General features: G+C 52.1%; 1 protein-coding gene across 1 annotated transcript; it reads left to right on the top strand.

The window, feature by feature from the left end:
- Window positions 1-6,877: 6,877 nt before the first annotated feature.
- Window positions 6,878-8,835, top strand: LOC131831140 (interleukin-3-like). Its single transcript, XM_059173351.1, has 5 exons — window positions 6,878-7,036; window positions 7,127-7,162; window positions 8,387-8,479; window positions 8,586-8,621; window positions 8,731-8,835. The coding sequence occupies exons 1-5, from the start codon at window positions 6,878-6,880 to the stop codon at window positions 8,833-8,835; spliced, it is 429 nt and encodes a 142-aa protein (XP_059029334.1).
- Window positions 8,836-20,439: the final 11,604 nt, after the last annotated feature.

Here is a 20,439-nt window from a genome sequence, read left to right on the forward strand (position 1 = left end):
GAAGAACCCAGCCACCCCAGGGGCACAGCACCTGAGGTGGTCACCACACATTCTGGCAAACCCCAGTCAAGGCAGGGCCCGTCTTACAACCTGGCTCCAGATGAGCTGCAAAAGGAGCCTGGGTGACTGGGGAACTTCATGAACCAGCCACCAGAAGAACCCAAAGGAATGGAGGCCAGCTTTGGTATTATACAATTTTAGAATTCCCACTCTTAGGAATAAGCATCTACTATGCAACCCCCACACAAGCCAAAGAAGAGGCCAATGGAAGTTATCTGCACATAAAATGCCAGATAGAGGATTAAGGCACAGATATGACCAGCCAGGGGTGCCTCACCAAAACACATCCCTGCCCAGGGCAGGGGCCAGCCACACAATGGCAGTCCCTGGAGGGGAGAGGGTGGGTCCTTGGGCCTGAGCCCTCACCTGTAGCGCCAGTCGCAGATTAATGTCTTCAGGTGTCTGCAGGGGAAAAGAGAGAGAACCGTGAGTGTCCCTGGCCTGAGACTGCCAGGCTGTCCCTGCCCACGCCCAGGGAGTCACCAGCTACTCACAGAGCTCGAGTTCAGCTTAGAGCAGATTTCAGAGATGGCGCTCCAGTACTTGCAGCAACCCAGAGCCTGGGTCCCAGGGACCCTTATGGACACAGATCTGGGGAGGCCAAAGGGAAGGAAGATGAGGAGAAGCTGAAGGCAGAGGGTTCTCCACATCTTGAGTTTCTGGGAGCTAATGTGGTCCTCCCTGGCTGTAGGAATCTGAAGTGGCCCAGCTGGCTTTGTCTTTTATAGACCCACTGTGGGGAATGGGGGGGCGAGGCGGGAAACGGGGTGGTGGGGGGATGTTCAGAGAAGCCCCGGATGGGCTGATACCCTTGTCTGATAGGGAGCCTCCATGACAAACATATCAACTTATTCATCATTTTCTGGAACTCATGATCAGTAAAACTTGAAAAAACATTCTCAAAGGGCTTTACCTCACCTCACGAAGGAAGATGAGAGCCTCTGCTCACCAGACGGAGTGAGCAACTTGGCTCTGAAGAGGCTCACCTGGGCCTGCTTGGCCCAGCCAGGATCTGGTCCTGCTGTCACCTGGACAGCTCTGGCTCTCTGCCAGCCACCTTCCCCGGCCTCCCCTTCTCTGCCTGTGAGGCAGCCAAGATTCTGCCTGGCAACATCATCTCCATGGCTAACCACCTGCGGGAAGGCTTAAACACTTAGAAGAGCAATTCATGAGCATCTGGAACACTGTGTTACCAGCATCTAAGTCACCCTACAGTTTTGGGGCAGTGTCAGTGAGAATGGGGAGTGTGGGGCTGAGGGCCCTGTATGTCTGTCCCTCACCTGACTTCTGGCTTTATGGACATAATAGGAATGCATGTCTCAAAGCTCTGTGTTCCACGTGGGCAACAAGAGAGTAGCAGGCACTGAATGCACATGTTTATAAGTAACAAGAATGACATGGCTACCCCATTACCGGATGTCAGAGCTGAGGCTATGAGACTTGAGATTGGCAGACAGAATGCCTGCATCCCCACACCCAACTGCCTGGGAGTGCTTCCTCTCTAACACATATGGTTCCATAGTAGCCTTCGGGGAGCTTAGCCTTCCCTTCTTCAGTCTCCCCTGATTGTCCACACGGAGTGAGGCTGCCCCATTTTAAGCCTTTTTCCTCGTCAGGCTTATTATTTTCAACTGCAGTTTTCCATTTGTCTTCTCTGAGACTGGACTTGGGGAGGCATTGGACTGGACTTGGCACTGATGGGCCTCCAGAAGGCCACATCCACAGCACCAGGTAGAAGGCTGAGGGTGCACAAGGTGAGACTATGTGGGCCCTGGGTGAGGAGTGCAGAGCTGGGTGGGACAGGAGGCCAGACCTCCCTTTTCCCAAAGCTCTTTCTGCTCACTTGAGCATGTGAAACCTGATGGCACTGCTTGGCCAGCCAGAAGCCCAGAGCTGCCTTGTGTAATGGCAAGATCAAGCAGTGTGGTCAGGGCCACCAGCGGAAGCATGACTGAGGTCACAGGCAGATGGAATCTGACACAGGTTGCCAAAGAGAGGGTATCAGGGGAGTCTGCCATGATGATTGAAGTCTGGGTCCCTGTTGGTGGTGGGCACCCCCAAAAATTCCACCAGGCCTGTGGGGTTGAGTGGGTGAGTGACAGGAAGGAGGAGATATGGATGAGCCCCAAGGGCCACAACTTTGAACACTATGCCCCATTCTGAGTGAATCCAGACCACAGGCCTACAGGGACCCGTTGGATGGGGCACAGAGATCCACCCTGAAAGCTGTAGGGTCCCTTTTCTGCACACTCCAGTCAGCAGTCCTGGGCTGGCTCTCCCATCCCAGCCCTAGCAGGGCCTCCCTTATGCCACCCAGGGCTAGGCACCCTCAGCTCATTTCCCTTCCTGATTGCAATAAGCCCAGTCTGCAGAGGAAACTTTCCCTAGGCTGGCCTGACAGAAACTCCAGGGGGAGAACCAATTTTTTATAGAAGGCCAGACTTCTCTCAAGGGGTTGGGCATGACTTTTGCCTGCAGGAGAAGGAAGGGGTTTTTGCGAATGGACCTGAAGCAGCTGCCTTAGAGCCAAGGCAAACCTCAAAGGAGACTCCCCAAGGAGGATCAGGCTCCTGGTTGCCCTGAGATGTTGCAGAAGCCCTGGGGAGGATACCTGGTCGTCCCCTACAACAACAGCTGAGCAGCCCCTCTGAAGAACGTTTGCTTTGTGGAATGTAACTCTGTTCCTTGCACAGGAGTAAGCATTGGCTTGCACTCCAGGGGCCTCTCTAGGGGGACTGGGCCCACTACCTCCTGCCTGCCTTGCTCTGGCCATCCTGCTCCTTTCTCTGCCCACCATGGCCTCATGCCCTGGCCTTGGGGGCCCTCCACCTTGGAACAGAAAGGCTTTGGATTCTCCCAAACTTCTTGTCTTTTAAGCCAAGGCTACTAGCCCCGTAAGGCCATCCTGAGGCAGTCAGTTCACAGACTCCCAACCAGGACACCCTCTGTGCCTCTGACCCCACCTCCCTAAACTTCAGGAGCTGACTGTGCCTCTTATTTCACAGGGACACAGAAACCATTTTCCTCTCCTGCTACCAAAGCAGAGGACACAATCCATTACACCCTCCCTCCTGGATGGACCGAGCCCACCTCAGTGGCCTTTCCCTGAGCCTTCTGCTTGGATGAGCATGTGATGCCCAATGCAGGGAGGCCCCCTATGTGCACGCCCTTTGGGCACCCACAGCACTGGCCTGCTGCCCAGCTGTCCAGCCCATTCTCATCTCACCTCCAGCAGAGGGATTTCCAAGCTTCCCTGTCTGGAAAGATCCTGCAGTTTCCCTGACTCCTCTAGCTGCCCCTATCTCTCCCCTTCCCTTCAGAATAAAACTTCAAATAATCCACTACCCTCTGTCCCAACTTCACTCATTCCTCAGCCCACCACCACCAGCTTCTACCCTCACTGCACATTAAAATGGCTACCCCAGAGGCACCAGTGGCCTCTAGTAAAAAAGATTCCAATGGCTCCATCTTATCCTCACCATACTGCCCCCTTCCCATCAGCCTGCATCACCTCTTAATCTATTACTTTCTAGTGCTCAGCCTCTGGGATCAGACAGACCTGCTTGCATTCAATCCTGGTGATGTCACTTCCTAGCTTTGGGGAACTCAGCTTCCTTGAGCCTCAGTTTCTTTAGCTGTGAAATGGTGGTAATAATAGTACCTGCCCCACAGGTTCACTGTGAGGATTAAATGTGTCAACCAGGGAAAAGAACTGAGTGCCCAGCATTTGCTAAGTGCTGCTCAGTGGACGTTAGCTGTTCAAGTCTTTACCTCTATGCAGTTCTCTGCCTCTGAACCAGAATACACCTAGCCTAGCCTCCCCATCATCGATGGTCCAGAGGACTCTCCCAACCCCTTACTGGCCACCCTGCTATCCTGACCATTCTCCCCACAGTAGCAGGGCTGGGTTTCCTGGAACCCACACTTTCCATGGCCACACACCTCCCTGGCTGAACACCCCATAATGTTTCTAATGCCCCTAGCATGAGGTCTAAAACCTCCTTCTCCTTTGATAGCTTTTTAAAGTATTTTTAAAATGAGACAAATACTATAAATGTCAAAGATTTCCAGTAGCAGTACTCGGGTCTTCTTTGCTATAATGCAATACAAAATCAGGGCTTAAAAAGAGCATTTGCAGGAATGAACTGTTCAGCCTCCCTAGCTTCAGAACAGACTGAACTTTCAAATTCCCTCAAAAAGTCATTTGAATTTAAAAAAAAATAGAGTTTTTTGGGTTTTTTTTTTTTTTTTCTCTGTAAGAAATCTGGATGGCTCAGTTGGTTGAGCGACTGCCTTCAGCTCAGGTCATGATCCTGAGTCCCGGGATGGATTCCCGCATCAGACTGCTTGCTCAGCAAGGGGTCTGCTTCTTCCTCTGACCTTCCCTCTCTCATGCTCGCTTTCTCTCATTCTCTCTGTCTCTCTCTCAAATAAATTAAAAAAGAAAGAAAGAAATCATGTTTTTGTGCTCTGATCCTTAAAACTCTTATATAGAAGGTAACATCAATCCATGGTTGAGGACCCCCAGCCCTACTCAAGCTGAGTACTTTATATCTTTTTTCAGCTTTTAAGTTCAAAGTCTAACAGGGCAGAGAAGAACAAATCATGGTAATACAAACAGCAAATGTTGGATGAGGCCCATACAAAGTATGTTGGGAGAGCAAATAGTATCTCACATTTATTAAGCTCTTACGTTATGAGTACTTTTGTTTATTTGTCAGAGAGAGAGAGAGAGGCAGGCAGAGGAAGAAGCAGGCTCCCTGATAGGCAGGGAGTATAACACCATCCTAGGACCCTGGGATCATGACCTGAGCCGAAGGCAGCCGCTGAACTGACTGAGCCACCCACGCATCCCTTGTTGAGTACTTTAAATCAGAACTTCTACAATGCCATGTGAATCACCCGAGGGTCTTGTCAAAATGCAATTTTTTGATCCAGAAAGTCTGGGGTGAGGCAAGTGCTTCTGCACTTCCAACAAGCCCCCCACTGAAGCAGCAGTTCTAAGGTCTAATATGAGAGGAGCAAGGCTGGCCATCAGCCTGTAATCTTCCGAAGGAGAGGAACAGAGTCTGTTCTATTCCCAGGACTGACTTAGCAAATGCTGATAGAAGTTTGTCGAATGAACGATGCCTAGTGAGTACCTAGCCGTAAGGTTAATTGTGCGTTGTCCCATTTCACTGTGCCTTCAAGACACTCCACGTGCGTTTGTGAGGATGCTCTGGGCCCAAACCCTGAGACCTTTCCTGGCCCGTGGCTGAGCAGGGGGCCATGAGTATTGGCTACAGGCATCATTCTCAGAGCACTGCCTCGCGCCACAGCTTCCTTACCTGCCTCCCCTGCAGCCACACCCTGGTCCTTGTCTTTACCAGATCTCTTCCCTGCTCAGAGGCCTGAAACCCCCCAGTTCCCCTGGCTCAGCACAACCTCCTATCCTTCATCTCCCCATGCTGATTGTATCACATCTCACCCTGACCCCTGGCTTTTCCATCCCGCCTCTCCTGTTCTGCCACCCCAGTCCCAGTTATCTCAAAGAACTCTTCCCCATGCCTTGTCACATTCACCCCTTTGCCAAAACCTCCTGTCTGGGTCTGTGTCAGGGCCTGACATGCCGCAGGGCGCAGTGGTCCCCCTCTCCCTTCAGGGGCTGCCTTTGGCTCCCCTACTCTCCTGGTTTTCCTGCCTCTTCTCTAGCTGCTGCTTCTCTGGTTCTCTTTGGCCTCCTCCATGATGTGTCCCTATCGTCCTCCCCACCCTGCAAAGCCTTTCTACCAGGCCTGTGCCTGCTAAATCCATACTCCCAGACACTCGGACCCCTGCAACACAGCTCTCTGCTGTTCACCAGCCTCTATCACTAGAAACCCACACTGAAGCTGAAAGTTGCCCTCTCCTCTCCCTTGCTTCACCCCTCACACCTTCCAGTTCCTCCTCCTAAACCTTCCCAGGGCAGCCTCCTCCTCCTGTTTCCCAGTGACAACTGCCTTTTCCTCAAAGGCCCCATCTTCCTGTCCTGGAACCAGCTCCTCCATGCTACCAAAGGGACCACCAGGGCTTGCAGCCAGGCCTCCACTAGGGGTTAAGATCCCACAACACAGGGCAGAGTCAGGCTGTCAGACCAATGAAGACAGAATGGGCATATGGTGCCTGGGCTCTATCTGTGCCCCTGCCCCAAGGAACAGAAAGTGCTAAGGGCCAAGTGCTATGGCCCAAGGGCCATAAGGCAAACTACTGGGGGCTTTAACATCAGAAACTCAGCACTAGGGTGGGAGGTTTTCAAGAGATGTGCTTCTCAGTTAATAAGCTCACATGTGAACAGTTAGCTCCGTGACCAGCTTCCAGAAAAACTCTCATCTGTTCCAGTGGCCTTCACTTGGACACCCACAAAGGACCAGGAAGTGCCAGGCTGGGTGAGCAGTAGAGGCTTAGAGCTATCCAGGGGATGGCAAGAGCAGGTGCCACGGGGCAGGAGGCTTGAGGGAGCTCCGAGTCAGGCAGCCCCTTACCTGTCAGAGGGATCCTCTCACCTGTTCCCACTCTGCCCAGTGGCCCGCCCATCTCTTCTCCTTGGCAAGAGAAGGAGATAACCTCTGAGTAATTTTTTTTTTCCAAGTTTCACTGATCTCCAGTACTAGAAAGTGATGAATAAGTCTGTGGTTTGCTATGGAGGTTCCATGTCAGATAAAGATTCTTCTGACGTCCGCCCCTCTCATCGGGGTGTAGGCACGCGGCCTCTGTGCATAAAAGACGGGAGACTGTGTCGGATGCTTCAGAACGCCACAAGGGACCAGGACAAGACAGAATACACCCTACCAGCCCGAACATGAACAGCCTCCCCGTCCTGCACTTTCTCCTGCTCCTGCTTGGACTGCAAGCCCCGCAGGTCCAGGGGCGGTCCTTGCTGACATACCCGCCTCAGCAAAACTTCAAGATGATCAGTGAAATTATAGACATCTTAAACAGTTCACCCTCGCCTGCAGAAGTGAGTGGGATAAGGTTGGCAGAGGGCAGGGAAGGGCTAGAGGTGTCTCAGGCCAAGAGAACTCACAGCTCTCTCTCTCTGCCCCCACAGGAAACCTTGGACCCAAATGAGACAAACACCCTACTGGTAAGTACTCAGCCCACACTCGGGCAACACCTGGGTCCTGACCCATTTTCTGCCTGGGTGGCCATGGGCCTGTCAGCACACCTTGCCTAGCCTCGGTGCTTCATTTGTGCACAGGGTTTACTGTGTAGCTCAGTGGGGTCTCTGTGAGAATTATGTGGCACCAGTGTATAGAGTCACCACACCTGTGTCAGATGCTAAGTGTTTAATACATTTTCCCCTGCTGGGTATAGAACAGGAAAATGCTGCTGCTTCTTATTTATTTATTTATTTGACAGGCAGAGATCACAAGCAGGCAGAGAGGCAGGCAGAGAGAGAGAGAGGTGGAAGCAGGCTCCCTGCTGAGCAGAGAGCCCGATGCGGGACTCAATCCCAGGACCCTGATATCATGACCTGAGCCGAAGGCAGAGGCTTTAACCCACTGAGCCACCCAGGTGCCCTGCTTCTTCTTTTTTTTTTAAATTACAAATGAAAAGGTACCTAGCTCCCAGTGAACAATTCCAAAGGCCTTAAGCTCTTGATTTTTCAGTGGGGCAGCCTAAAATTTCCCCCATGAACTTGCCTGCTTCCTTCCTTTTCCTTTAGACACTGAATCCTGTTTTTCATGCAGACTGGCCCTGGGCGTTATCATTTACAATTATTTTTCCTAGTTTCAGTTGGCTTCTATGGTTTTTTTTCCTTTGTTTGTATGGTGATCGTTGGGTCTGACAAGAAGCTGGAAACTTTCCTGAGTTTATCAGAAATGTATATGCCCCTCTTTTAAGCATGTGTAGTTCACAGGCTGCACCCATGTCCTGCTGGGGTTGAGATCTCTGCAATTTTCTTCCTGATTTTCTAGGAGGCCTTCATTCAGTCAAGGCATTAATCCTGTTATCTGGCCTCTTAGCTGCAAATACTCCCCCGTGGCCAGCCCTCCACCTTTTGTAGATCTTCTTTTGGGCAATGCTTTCCCCACTAAGTGGGGAAAGATCCACCCAGGCCCTCTGTGCAGCTTACCTAGAGTCAGGGGTTTGGGGCTGAGGGCAGTAGGCCTTGCTTGGGGTGTATACTCACTTCGAGACCTGTGCCCTTAAGGGCTTCCCAGGAACCACCTAGGGCAAGAAGAGGACTAGGAGGGATTGTCCAAGGACATCCCTGAAAGCAGAATTGGAAAATTGGGGATGACTTCAGCTATGGGAAGGCTGAATGCCAACCTTTTCCCCTTATGTGTATTCTCGGTCCCCTTAGAACACTACCCTTCTGAGGCCAAACCTGAATGCATTCTTGAATGCTACCAAATATTTCTACAGCAATGAATCACTTATCTGGAAAAATCTTAAGGTAGGTAAAACTTTGAGGGTTTTGGGGATCCCTGCTTTGGCCATGACTAGGGCCTGCTCCTTTTCCAGGTGACTCTCTGACGGTCTGCTTTGGTCTCTTCCCACAGGAATTCCTGCCACTCCTGCCGACTCCCACACCCATGGTAAGCTGACCCCCAAGGTGCCCCTGAAGGTGGTACTCTTACCCATGACCTGACTCTGAGTCCGTCATCTACCTTCCAACCTAATGTCACCCTCCTGGTTTCTTCACAGGGAGAACCAATCTCTATTGGGAATAACTGGAGTGATTTCCAAAAGAAGCTGAAAAAGTATCTGGAAACCCTTGATAACTTTCTGAATTTCAAGAACAACCACTGAGTCCTGGAATTATCAGTCTGATGTCTCTTGTCTCTAGACCTTGGATGTCAGACACAGCAGGACACCTGAAGACTCTGGGGTGTCCCTCACACAGTCCAGGACTGGAGAGATTTCATTTTCTCCAGTGGAGTCAGAACAATTGTTCATTATCTAATTTCTGAAATGTGCTGCCCCCATTTGGCCTTTTGTGGTGATGGTCTCATTTTTATTCTATTGAAGTTATTTATTTATGTATGTTTTTATTTATTACCTTATGCAACATGAAATGTATTTATTTTAGCAAAGGAGCCTACGTCCTGCTCCTCTTAAACAAGACTCAAGAGGGGGACGTGGGGCTTGTTCATTTGTACCTAAGATTTTAAACTGATTTCTACACATCTGAGAAAATAAACCACACTCTCTGAACAACTGCTTTGTTGCCAGTGTCTCGATTTGACTCAGGTCTTAGTAAATCTCTTGCCTGACGATTGAGCAGCCCTCCACCTCTCACCCCCAGCAAGTCTCTCAGCCACCAGATGGGCCCCGGAACCCACACCCTGGCAATCTGTGGTCTACCAGGGAGCCAGATTGAGTTTTAGAAAATCCGAATCTGACCAGGTTGGTCTGATACTTAATTTCCCAGTCCTCAGGGGCTTCTGGACTTTGTTCTTATCCTTAGGATAGCAAAAGAGACCTGCCTCCACTTGTTGTTTCTATTCCCTTATGCCTACAACTACCAACCTCCTTGATGTGCCAGCCAACAGCAGCATTGTGGCTTCCGGGATGAACCACACACCTTTTTTTATACCTCTAAACTTCTACCCACACTGACACCTCAGCCCCCAATGCCCTGATCCTGACTCCAAATGGTGAGTTTCTACTTCAAAGACCAACTCAAATGCTGCTTACCTCTGCTGTCCACGTTATCCCAGAGCTCTTGTCTGAAATAGGCACACAGGGACCCACTGGAAGGACAGCCATGTAGTCCAGGGCAGCAAAGACTGATGTGGATGGTGGAGGCTGGGAGATCAACAAGTGTAGCTTCATTGTGCCCCTGACCCTTGACGTCACAGGGACCCTTTGGCCCTAAGTGCCTCCTCTCTGGTTCCTGGGCATCCTGCATCTCCTCTAGTCTGGGACTGTGGGGGAGAAAGGGGAGAGTAAGCCTTCCTCTGTCACCACACTAAGGAGCAATGTCATCCCTCTGACTCCTCACAAGTCCCATAAAGGCTTTGGATTCCAAGGTCAGATGCTGGGGGCCTGGCCGCCTTCTTTTCTGTTTCCTGCCTTGATCCACCCCTCCCCTTATGTGATGGGTATGGAGCAGCCCAGCTGCCTGAATGGGAGAGGAGGAGGTTAAAGTGATCTGCTACTACCTCAGAAATATTTCTCCACGTTCCTCCTCCTAAAACAATATTGTGTCCCCACAAAAATAATTTTCTGCTCACTTCTTCCCCCTCTCTCCAGTCTGGCTCACAGATGGCACTGGGTGCTCAGGGAAGATTCTGTGTTGCACTCTGTCGTGGGAGGAACTGGAGAAGCTGCTGCAGTTTCTGGTGGAGCCACTAGGGGGAGCTGGGCCACTGCATGAGAATGCTCCAGGAACCTGGGGGAGGATATGAGAGTGTGCACTGAAGAGTCCAGATTCCTAGCTGGCTTTCCCGCTTCTCCTGCTCCCCTGCTCCACTCGCTCTCACACCCACACCTGCTGGCTGGTCCTAATTTCATCCTGGCTGAGGCAAGCATTTGTGTCCTACTCCTATGTGCCCAGGATGAGTCCCTGCCTGTCACCTCTACTTCACTCTAGAGGTCAGCAGCCTTCCACCTCTGCCAGCCCTGCTACCCTCTGTCCTGGTGGAAAGGAGGTGGATTCCGTGGCCTGTTCTGCCACGCTTCTCCCATACCTTGTCTTCATCCTCAGCAGGCCAGAGCCAATGGTGGATGGAAGCAGCTCATACTGGCTCACAGAGCTAATTGTTCCATCTTATAAAAAGTTGCCAGGCAGTTATCAAACCATCTGTAGCTGGAAATTGGGCACAATGACATATTTACACTATGAACATCAGGAAATGCTACAACGTGGACTCCTTCCACTGGGGATCTCTTAATTTTACCAGTTGCTGGAGCTCCTCTCACCTGAGGTGTAGGAAGGTAGCTGGCAGGCTGCCATTTTGTTCTTACCTGGCAGTCTCCATTCAAGGCCCCTTTTGGAAGCTCCTTTTGTTCTGGAGCCACACTCTTCTCACTCCAGTCTGGATGGGGCAACACTCCTTCAGTGCCTTGGAATTCATCCATTCAGCAAACTCTGGCTGGGCACCTATGTGTCAGGGCTTGTCCTGGACACTTGGAGCTATGACAGTGAACTAACCAGATGGTGGGGGTTTGGGGAGGTTGCTTTACATTGAATGGTCTGAAAAGGCCTGTTTGAGCAAGTCACACATAGGTTGCAACCTGAATGAGGAAAAAGTAACTGCTGTGTGATAACATGGGAGGAAAGAGCTCTAGACAGAGAGAATAGTGCAAAGATCTAGAGACTAAAATGAAATGAAAGCATTCATGGAAGAGAAGAAAAACTGTAATACCAACAAATGCTGGTTGAGAGCGCACAACGCTCCTTCAGCCTCTCCCCTTTCCCTCTTCAAGCCCAGGCCCTGTGATAGTGACTAATGACTACGGGAGGTGGGAGTGAGTGGTCAGGTAAGACAAAGACCTGGTGCAGGAAGATCTGAGGGTGTGTGTGTTAGGGGTGGGAGAGGTCAGCAAAGACCTGTGCAGAGAGCAGGGGGAGACAAGTGACCATGACATGCTCAAGAGGAGGTGAGCCTTCTCAGATACTTTGGGGTCTCCCCTTCTTACAGAACAGTCCAGCCTGCTCCAGGTTGGACTGGGATGAACATGGGCCTGACCCAGAGTCTTACCCTTGATCTTGAACCTCAGATCTTGCTTAGGGACAGCACAGCCCTGGACTGGGGCCTGGAACCAACTGGTGGTCAGTTCCCAGTCAGGTTAGGGCCTTTCTATACCATACTCACCCTGCAGGGAGAGGTGATGACCCCCTGGCCTAATGGGAGGTCCCAGGGTGCTTGGATCTCCCCTGTATGTCAGTCAGTTGCACTTCTCTCTGAGCTGCCTGGACTGTCCTTAGTGCCAGATCTATAAATCCATTCACCACTAGTGGGCAGCAAAGCCCCACTGTAAGTCCCAGGAAGGCCCTCTGAAAGTCAAAGTTCCCCACCTTCACAAATCCGAGATGCCTTTCCTACAGCAAAGTAGATGACCTCAACCAGGAATTTTATTTTTTACTTTAAGAAATATTATAGCTTTTCATCAGAGGGGAAATAGAGCATATATGCTCTTTAATGAAAAACTTGGAAATACAGAAAAACCAAGCAGAGAGAAATTGCTAGGAAGGCAAGCCTATAAGGAGAGGCTCCCTCAGAGAGAAATCAGCGCCTCATTCCATAGAGAATCCTCCTGCTCCAGGATGGACTCTGCACTTTCCACCGTGCCCTGGAAACTGCATTTGACTCAGCTCAGTAAATACCTGGGGGATTTTCCATGCTTTCTAGGCTGGGGCCAGGTGTTGGGGAGATACTGAGCTAGGCTCCTGGGAGTCTCTTGGCCATGTCCCGGCATAGGGCCATGGGGGTTATTACGGACAATGATGGATGAACAGGTACGGGTCTTGTTAAAGGGGCTTCCCACAGACAGTGATGCATAGGGAGCTTAAGAAAGGACTAGGGGCCCATCTTGCAGAGAAATGTAGGGAAAAGGACAGCAGGCAGATGACATTGGGGGGCAAGGGAATGAAGAGCTAAGACTATAGGGTAAGCTGGGAGCACGGGGAGCATCCAGGCCCCTTATAGGGCCAGAGTGTGCCTGGCTCATGGAACCAGGCCCTCCAGAGCTCCCTTGATCCGGGGGCCTTTGCCCAGAGCCAGTCACCCTGGGCCCTATTCAGCCTGTTCTCCTCTCCCATCCATTCCTCTCTGATCCCAGGACACCCCAGCCTGGCCTGGCCACTGTGGAGACAGCAAGTCTGAACAACCATGGCCTGAGCAGTGGTATGTGTATGGAGGGAGAGGGATAGGAGAGTGCCACATCAGATGCCATGTTTAATGTCTACAGGAAGGAGCCATAACACAGAGAGAGAGAGAGAGACGCTGAATGAAAGAGGAGCAGGCCAAGCAGAGCAGGATTCTTGGGCCCAAGGTGGGCAGGAGGGAGAGGCAGAGGCCGTGTGGGCCAGAGTGTGGGTTGAGTGAATTCCCTCTGGGGGCCAGCGCCTCAATTTTTCCCTTGAAAACTTCAGGTCAGGCTTATGAAGGGGGAGATGGATCAGGCAAAGTTGCTGCTGCCCTCCTGGACTGAGGAGGGTCTCAGGGAATCCCCTAAATGACCCCATGAAGTCTACGATTAACTCCATTTTACATATGAAGAAGCTGAGGCACAGAGGAATTAAGGGAGTCTGACTGCAGAACCTGTGAATCCTTAAGCTGCAGTGTTTTGGCCAATGCCCACCGAGACACTAGAGCCTTTCAAGTCTAGTCCCCGGGCCAGACCCTATCCTCTAGAGGTACCTCCTAGCTCTAGAGTCTCATGGTTCCAGCTCCAGGGGCAAGCAGCACAGCCACAGAGTCTCAACCGCATCTTCCACTCACTGAGCCACCAAACACAGATCACCCAAATCCTCTACTGGCCCACTGCCCTTCCTCCTACCTAGTGCTGCCCACATACACACACATTGGGGCTGAGAGCTGGAGCTTGGCCTCCCATTCATGTGTCCCCTATCCCCACATTTCATGGGAGACACTGGTTCACAGGTATTATCCCCCCCCACTCAGCTCCTCAAAGACCCCAGGCTCAGCTGGCACCACAGCTTTGGCTCATTCTTTGACACCCTCCTCCTTCTGTCCACAAGCCATCCCTGCTCCCCAGGCTCACAGCATCCTAGTCTGAAGCCTTGTTAGTGCTTCCTCAGACAGCTACTCCCAATCCCAGCTATCCCTGGGACTTCCTTCAGTGGGCACCACGCGAGTGTCCTGACCGAGTCCTGCTGAGAGGGTATATGGGCTGGGCTGAGACCAACCATGTGCAGCCAGGGACAGCTGGCTGTGTGCATGAAGATGTGTGCCTCTGCAGTGGCCACATCAGGGAGACATGGAGAGGGTGGCCTCTGAAATGGGAGCGGAAAGAAAATGGCCGGCTGAGCTGGGGGTGAGAGGACACACTCAGAGCACAGAGCTGTAAGAGCTCTGGAAAGGGGAGTGGGATGGAGGGGTGCTCCCTCCCCTCTTCCTTCCACTGTGTCTGTCCTGATCCTTCTGGGCCCACAGGGGAACTCCTGAATATGGTGGTTGTAATAACAACAACAACAACAACAACAACAACCAGACAGCCACTGCTCCCCCTCAGAGGGGTCATGAGCCTTGAGTCAGGGAAGAGCAAGAAACACCACGGACAAACCCATCTGCACCAGTGGGTAACTAATAAAAATAACTGTACTCGTCCAGCTGAGGACCAGACTCAATGACTTCTTTTTCCTAGAAGACAGGACCTGGGCCATGGGCAGCCTGGGACCACCTCCTCCTTGCCAGAACACGGGGCAGGATTAGGGACAGTCCCATCTGGACATTCTCAGTTGCCTCTTACCCAATAAATGATTTTCCAGTTAGTCGACCTCCTATATCCAGGTAGCCCAGCAGGATTTGCCTCCTGGTCTTTGGGCACAGGGGAGTATATACAGGGAAACCCCTCTTCAGGAAAGCCTGCCTCCAGGCCTTGAGAAGGCTATGGAGGCTGGTCCACATCCAAGCAATCACTCTCCTAAGGCCAGGAAAATAGAGGCCAGGAGCGGGGAGGCACTCAATCGGCCAAAACAGAAAACACCCCTCCACGTAGCCCAGCACTCTCCAACACCTGCAAAGTAGGCCTCCATCCTCTTGTGGAGATGAGCCAACTGGGGCTCAGAGATGGAAGTCACAGCCTGAGGTCATGCAGCAAGAAGGGCCAAGCTTGGAGGCAAGCCTGCAACCCCGCCTTGTTGTGAAGGGAAGCAGCTGCACCCAGCAAGCTGCACAGGGAACTCAGCACCACCCAGGCGAAGGCATGGCCTGAGGGAGTGAGAGATAAACAGTGTTGGAGAGACAGTTTTAAGTCTGTGGCCCCATGCCTGGGAGGAGAAATTTCCAAGGGCCCCCTTCAGCCTTCTTGGAGATACTTGGTGGGCTACCCCTGCCCTCCCCCCGCAACTGCCCCGTTCATTATCACTTTTTTTTTTTTCAGCATAACAGTATTCATTATTTTTTCACCACACCCAGTGCTCCATGCAATCTGTGCCCTCTATAATACCCACCACCTGGTACCCCAACCTCCCCCCCACCCCCCCCCCACCCCCGCCACTTCAAACCCCTCAGATTGTTTTTCAGAGTCCATTAACACCTTTCTTGCTTCTTCTGGGCCCCAGGCCTGAGAGCCAGGGTTTTCATTCCTATGAGGGATTAGGCCGACTCTGGGTAAATTGCCAGAAGGGGGCAGAGTGCTCTGCCCAGAGGTACATAACAGGGAGCAGAAGGAAGCCTTTTGAGGCTCAAGGCCAGGGCCCTCTGGAGCCTAAATAATCAGAAGCAAGAGATGTGCCTACCCAAAAAGAGACTCAGATAAAGTCTGAAGGAGCCCTAGCACTTCAGAGATGTCCTGGAGACGGCTCATTCCAGAACCACCAGAACAGAAAGCCCACACCTGCAACCTTGATTCTGGCCCATCAGCTCCAGACAGAGGCAGGGGTGGGAGAAGGGCACAGATCCCCTGGCTCTCACCCAGCACACTGGACTGGATTCCAGCCCCAAACACAAAGGGCAGTGAGGGGTACAAGAGGACTTGGGGAAGTTGTAAAGGCTTCTGGTCTACGGGTTTTTCTTCCTTTTCATTTTTAATGCAGTACCCAATGGCTCTTGCCCAAGGAGGCAAATAAAGGAAGTGGCTCTTTCTGGATACCTGCTAACACTCCTGGTTGGGGATGAGCCCAGGGAACAGGTTCAGAGATTCACAGGCAGAGGACGCACTTCAGCCCTGGAGAAAATACTCTGGGAGGGAGGCATCATGGGCATGCCTGGGGTACCCACCCATGGGGTGTCACTGCCCTGAGCATGCAGTTGCTGGGTCCTGAGGAAATATCAAGGAAGCCCCCCAAAACCAAGGAATGAAGCAATAAAGGCCTTGTCATCATTCCTGGCCCAGCCTTCAAGCTGGGACCCCTGAGGACTACCCAAGTGTACTATGCAGCCCTGTGGGAGGAGAACTTCCTCTTCACCAATGACTTCCAAGTGTCTTGAGTCCTGAACTCTCCTTGACCCTCTGGGCCCTTGCAGCCACAACTGACAGAGTCTTCCTGGAGGTCCCTGGCCTCTTAAACTTGCCACATCCAGTCCAGTCTAGCCCAACTCCCCAAACTTCTCTGATACCTTCGGTCTCTCCCAATGCGACAAATAGCCTGTCCACCCACTGGCCTCAGCCAGACGCCTGAGTGCCAGACTCCTCACTCACCTCCTGCCCCAAACCCACAAATGCAACCGGTCCCCTCAAGTCCTTAACTGTTTTTACTCCTACTTCTTGATTGCCCCCTCCTGTGTCACCTCACTTTCTGCGCATGTGGTGGTTGATGTTTCTCAACACTATGTCTTTGAGTCTGGGCAACACCCTCCCTGCCCCTGCCTAACATGACCCCCAATCATGAGCTCTGAGTGCAGGGGCTGTGAGGTTGGCCACATGTGTTGGGTGCTCTTATAAGCTTGCCTGTATGGAATCAAGAGTCCACAAATGGTTAATGGTTAACAACCCTCAGATCCTCCTAGACTAGTCAGGATGCACCAGTGGCAGGGACTGGGGACACCCAAAAAGTAGGCTAAGAATTGGGACTGGCTTGGACAGGCTGGGTCTTTTTGAGCTATACCCCTGGGGACCTAGACAGAGGAAATGCAGGAGGGGTCTGCCTGGAGCTGTGACCACAAAGGTCAAGGAGGTTGCTTCATGAGTTTGGTGCGGACTGGAGTGATAAGGATCCCTTCCCAGGGAAGAATGAGCCACTCAGAGGGCTGTCCCTGCGCCAGGGTCTCTTAAGCAGGATGTAGGACCCTTTGAACCCTGAGTCTGGGTGAAGGCTGGACTTTCTAACTCACTGTATCTGTCCAGAAAAATGCTGTCAGGGGCTAGAGCTGGACAAGGGGCAACTGTCCCTGCAAATTCTGACAAGGCTGAATCCTCTGCCCATTTCGGGCTTCAGAAACCTCCCAAAATGGTGGGAATTAGAGAAAAAAGGTTGAAGCACTGCCTCCTCCCTGGGAGGTTACCCCCACAAAGTTTCTGGACAGGCAACAGTTTCCTCTGTGAAGCAACAATAATTAAACCCATGGCAGAGATCAAGGAGCCAAGGCTTAGAGAGAGGGATGCTCTTGGACTACCCAGGGATCAGAGGTGGAGAGCCTAAACCTGAAACACAGGGGTACCTGGATGGCAGGCTCTGTTGGGGAAATTCTGCCCTTGGCCCTAGGGCTTCCCTGGAACATTCCAGGCCATTCTAGCTTTCCTGCCAACACTTGGAGGAACATCCCTTAACAGCTGCCCTGAGGGGGAACATCCCTATGCTGGTCTAGGTGAACAGCATTTCCTGACTTTCTCTCTTTCATGAGATAGTAGAAGTAGTCAGGGGAACAGGAACAGATATGGGTTCAAATCCTGTGTCTGCCATCACTGACTGTGTGAGCTAGGCAGGCTGGGGGTCTCCTGGACTCCTACAACAAGGGCTGGCCGGCCCAGGGAGGGTGAGATCAGCTGAGATGCCCATGTAGAGATCCCACTGGATGTAAAGCACCAGGAGGCCCACTTCCTTCCCATCATGATAACTTCCTCTGCGATAAGGAGCTCGGAGTAGCCACAAGCCCCGGTTTCCTCCACAGTCCGTGGGAGGACACTCACAGGAAACCCCTTCCAGAGGGTTTTCTCCTGGCCCTGTGGGAAGGCGGGGCCAAGAGGAGTCACACTGCCCACAATGGTCCCTGCCCTCACCTTCCCACAGTCCCATCCGGGGCCCCTGAGTCAGCACACGCACTCGATGTTATTGCTACCACTTTCCATGCAGTGCAATCTAGGAATGCTTGTCTGTGTCATGGCCTCAGCCTTGATGTCATCTTTCCAGAAGAAAGATGTGTGGCTGCCCATGAGTCTCATAGCCAAGCCCAGGAACTCTGTCCTTCGCACAGTGACTTGGGTGCCTGTCCACATCCAGGTCTCCTGCCCAAGAAGCCTCCAAAACACTGTCTCTTAGTGTGGGTCCTGAGACAGTGCAAACCTCCTCCTTCATCCCTAGGACCCCATCTCAGACACCTCGACAGTGCTTTTAACTGTTCCTACTTACATTCAAAAGCACCTTCTGGAAAGGGTGTTGAGTGTATTAATCCTGCTTCTCCATCCATGGGGCTATGGAGTACACAAAGGCAGGGCCCGGTTTTCCACCATCCCTGTATCCTCCTCCCCTGCTGGGAACCTAGTAGGTGCTCAATAAAAATGAATGAATGAATGAATTACTCCATTATATCATCGCGTCCTGAATAATTTTACCTCCTAAATCTCTCTAGACTCTGCCTCCTCTTCCCCGTACCTGCTTCTAAAAGTTTGTCTCTCTACTCCCCAAATACTCTTCCACTAGGCTCTCTTCTCTCTCCCTCCCACAATCTGACTTGCCCACCTGACATGATTTTCCCTTTCAGCCCAGGAAGCTTTTTGATCCTCTGTGAGCCCCCAAACTGGGAGAAGTGTTTTCTTGGGATCCCACAGCTCTGAACTTCCCCATCCCAGCATGGATCCACACAATGGGAGGATCCAGTACTGTCTGTCTCCTCTACCAGGCTGAAAGCCTCCGGGGCTAGACGTGAGGGCCACTGGAAGGGTCCCATCCACTTCCTCCCTAGCACAGGGCCTGGTACAGATTTGAAGAGTTTGTTGACTGTCTGAGCTGTGACAACTCATTTCCAAAAGAAAAGTCATGTTCCATATCAGAGGGGCCACACCAGCTCTGTGCCTCCTTCTATACCAGCTTAGACACTGCCTGTGGCCCCCACTCTCCACCACCCAGGTTCCAGAACACTGTCTGACACAGACCTCCACTCTGAGGTATCTGCATCTAGGGTTCTTGAACTCTCCTGTGCCTCCTAAGAGCTCCGTGGAAGGGACTGAGCAGGGCCCTATGAAAAAGTGAGAAGGATCAGGGCCTGGACATGCCATACTCTCACTCCAGCCTGGCCACCTAGAAATGTTCCACGAGAGTCAGAAGGGCAGGAAAAGCATCATGTTTGGGCCCCAGTGGGGCCTGGAGAACTAATGTCTGCCTTCCCTGTGCAAGGGAAGCAACCCTTCTGCCATCCAGTGAAACTGCCAGGGCCACAGGCTCAGACCATAGTACTTAGAGCATGAATTCTACCTGCTGTCAAGGGCTGTCTACTTGAGCCCAGCAGACATTGCTTGTGTCCTACCCCATCAAACTAGACTCTATCTGGGGCCAAAAACCTCACACCCAGTGTGGGGAGCTTCTCCATTTCAGAGGGCCACCTGCAGGGGCATGGGGGCTCACATGGGTATACCTCATGTAAAACATCCAATCACGCCAGCACACAGACACTCAGAAATGTACACGTAGGCACCCACACTCCTACAGCCATAAAACTCTGAGCATGGGGCAGCAAACATAAACTCGTGCTGTCCTCTCCAAACTCCATTGTGAAAATCAAACACTTGTCAGCCCCTCAAGAGCCTGTGGCTTTTTCAGAAGCAGTTCCTGTTCCACAGAGAGGCCTCTGGAGCTGGGGGTGAGCTGAGGTAGGGGCCAAGTAAAAACTAAAGTTTGAGAAGCTGCTGTACCCTGACCCCTGCCAGGGACTACGTGTAGGAACACAGTGCCTATCTCGGACGGCAGTCAGCATGCAGAAGGAGGTGAGGCTCACATAGCTCAGAGCCAGAGTCACTTAGCAAGGTGGTACTGGTACTGGAGTCAGAACTTAAACTCAGAGCCCCAACACACCTCTGCAGCATGGGGGTTGAACGCAGCTGTGAAAACTGGGACTGTTGCTGTTCTTACCATGAAGGAACACTCTGCTATCTTGCTGGATGGGTGTCACATGAACACATCTGTCATTCTCCCTGCTCACAGGTGCTGTGGGGCAGAGGTCCATGGCTGGGCAGAGCTTGCTGACTACTCTGGATCCTTGCTGGGAGCTGTCCCAGGAACTATGCCATTTGGCTGGATTCTGCCTGGATGGACAGTGATGCAGGCCTGTGAGGGTCTTCCTCCCATTCAGATCTCTCACTATGGCCAGAGGAGAGGGATCTAGGAGGAGAAGGGGAGGGTTGGTTGAAATAGGCCCCAGGGTAGGCACAGCCAGCCCAAAGGCTTCTTGCGATTCGAGGCAGGGTGGAGAGTCTGGGCGTAGGAGCTCAATTCAGTATCTCCCAGGCCCCGCCCTGGCCACTTCAGGCCAGGAAGTCCAAGCTGTGCCCGGAGGCCCCTCAGAGGGAGTGGGCAGTCTCATTGGCCAGACTACCCAGGGAGGGTTGGAGAGTGCTCAAGGAGGCAGG

This window comes from Mustela lutreola, chromosome 5, assembly GCF_030435805.1.
Source record: "Mustela lutreola isolate mMusLut2 chromosome 5, mMusLut2.pri, whole genome shotgun sequence".
Classification (NCBI taxonomy): Eukaryota; Metazoa; Chordata; class Mammalia; order Carnivora; family Mustelidae; genus Mustela; species Mustela lutreola.

Excerpts from the sequence above, each read along its gene's own strand:
- LOC131831140 (XM_059173351.1), top strand. The coding sequence starts at position 6,878 with ATGAACAGCCTCCCCGTCCTGCACTTTCTCCTGCTCCTGCTTGGACTG. Across the intron at positions 7,037-7,126 it reads GTTCACCCTCGCCTGCAGAA|GAAACCTTGGACCCAAATGA; the intron begins GTGAGTGGGATA and ends CTGCCCCCACAG. Across the intron at positions 8,480-8,585 it reads TTATCTGGAAAAATCTTAAG|GAATTCCTGCCACTCCTGCC; the intron begins GTAGGTAAAACT and ends CTCTTCCCACAG.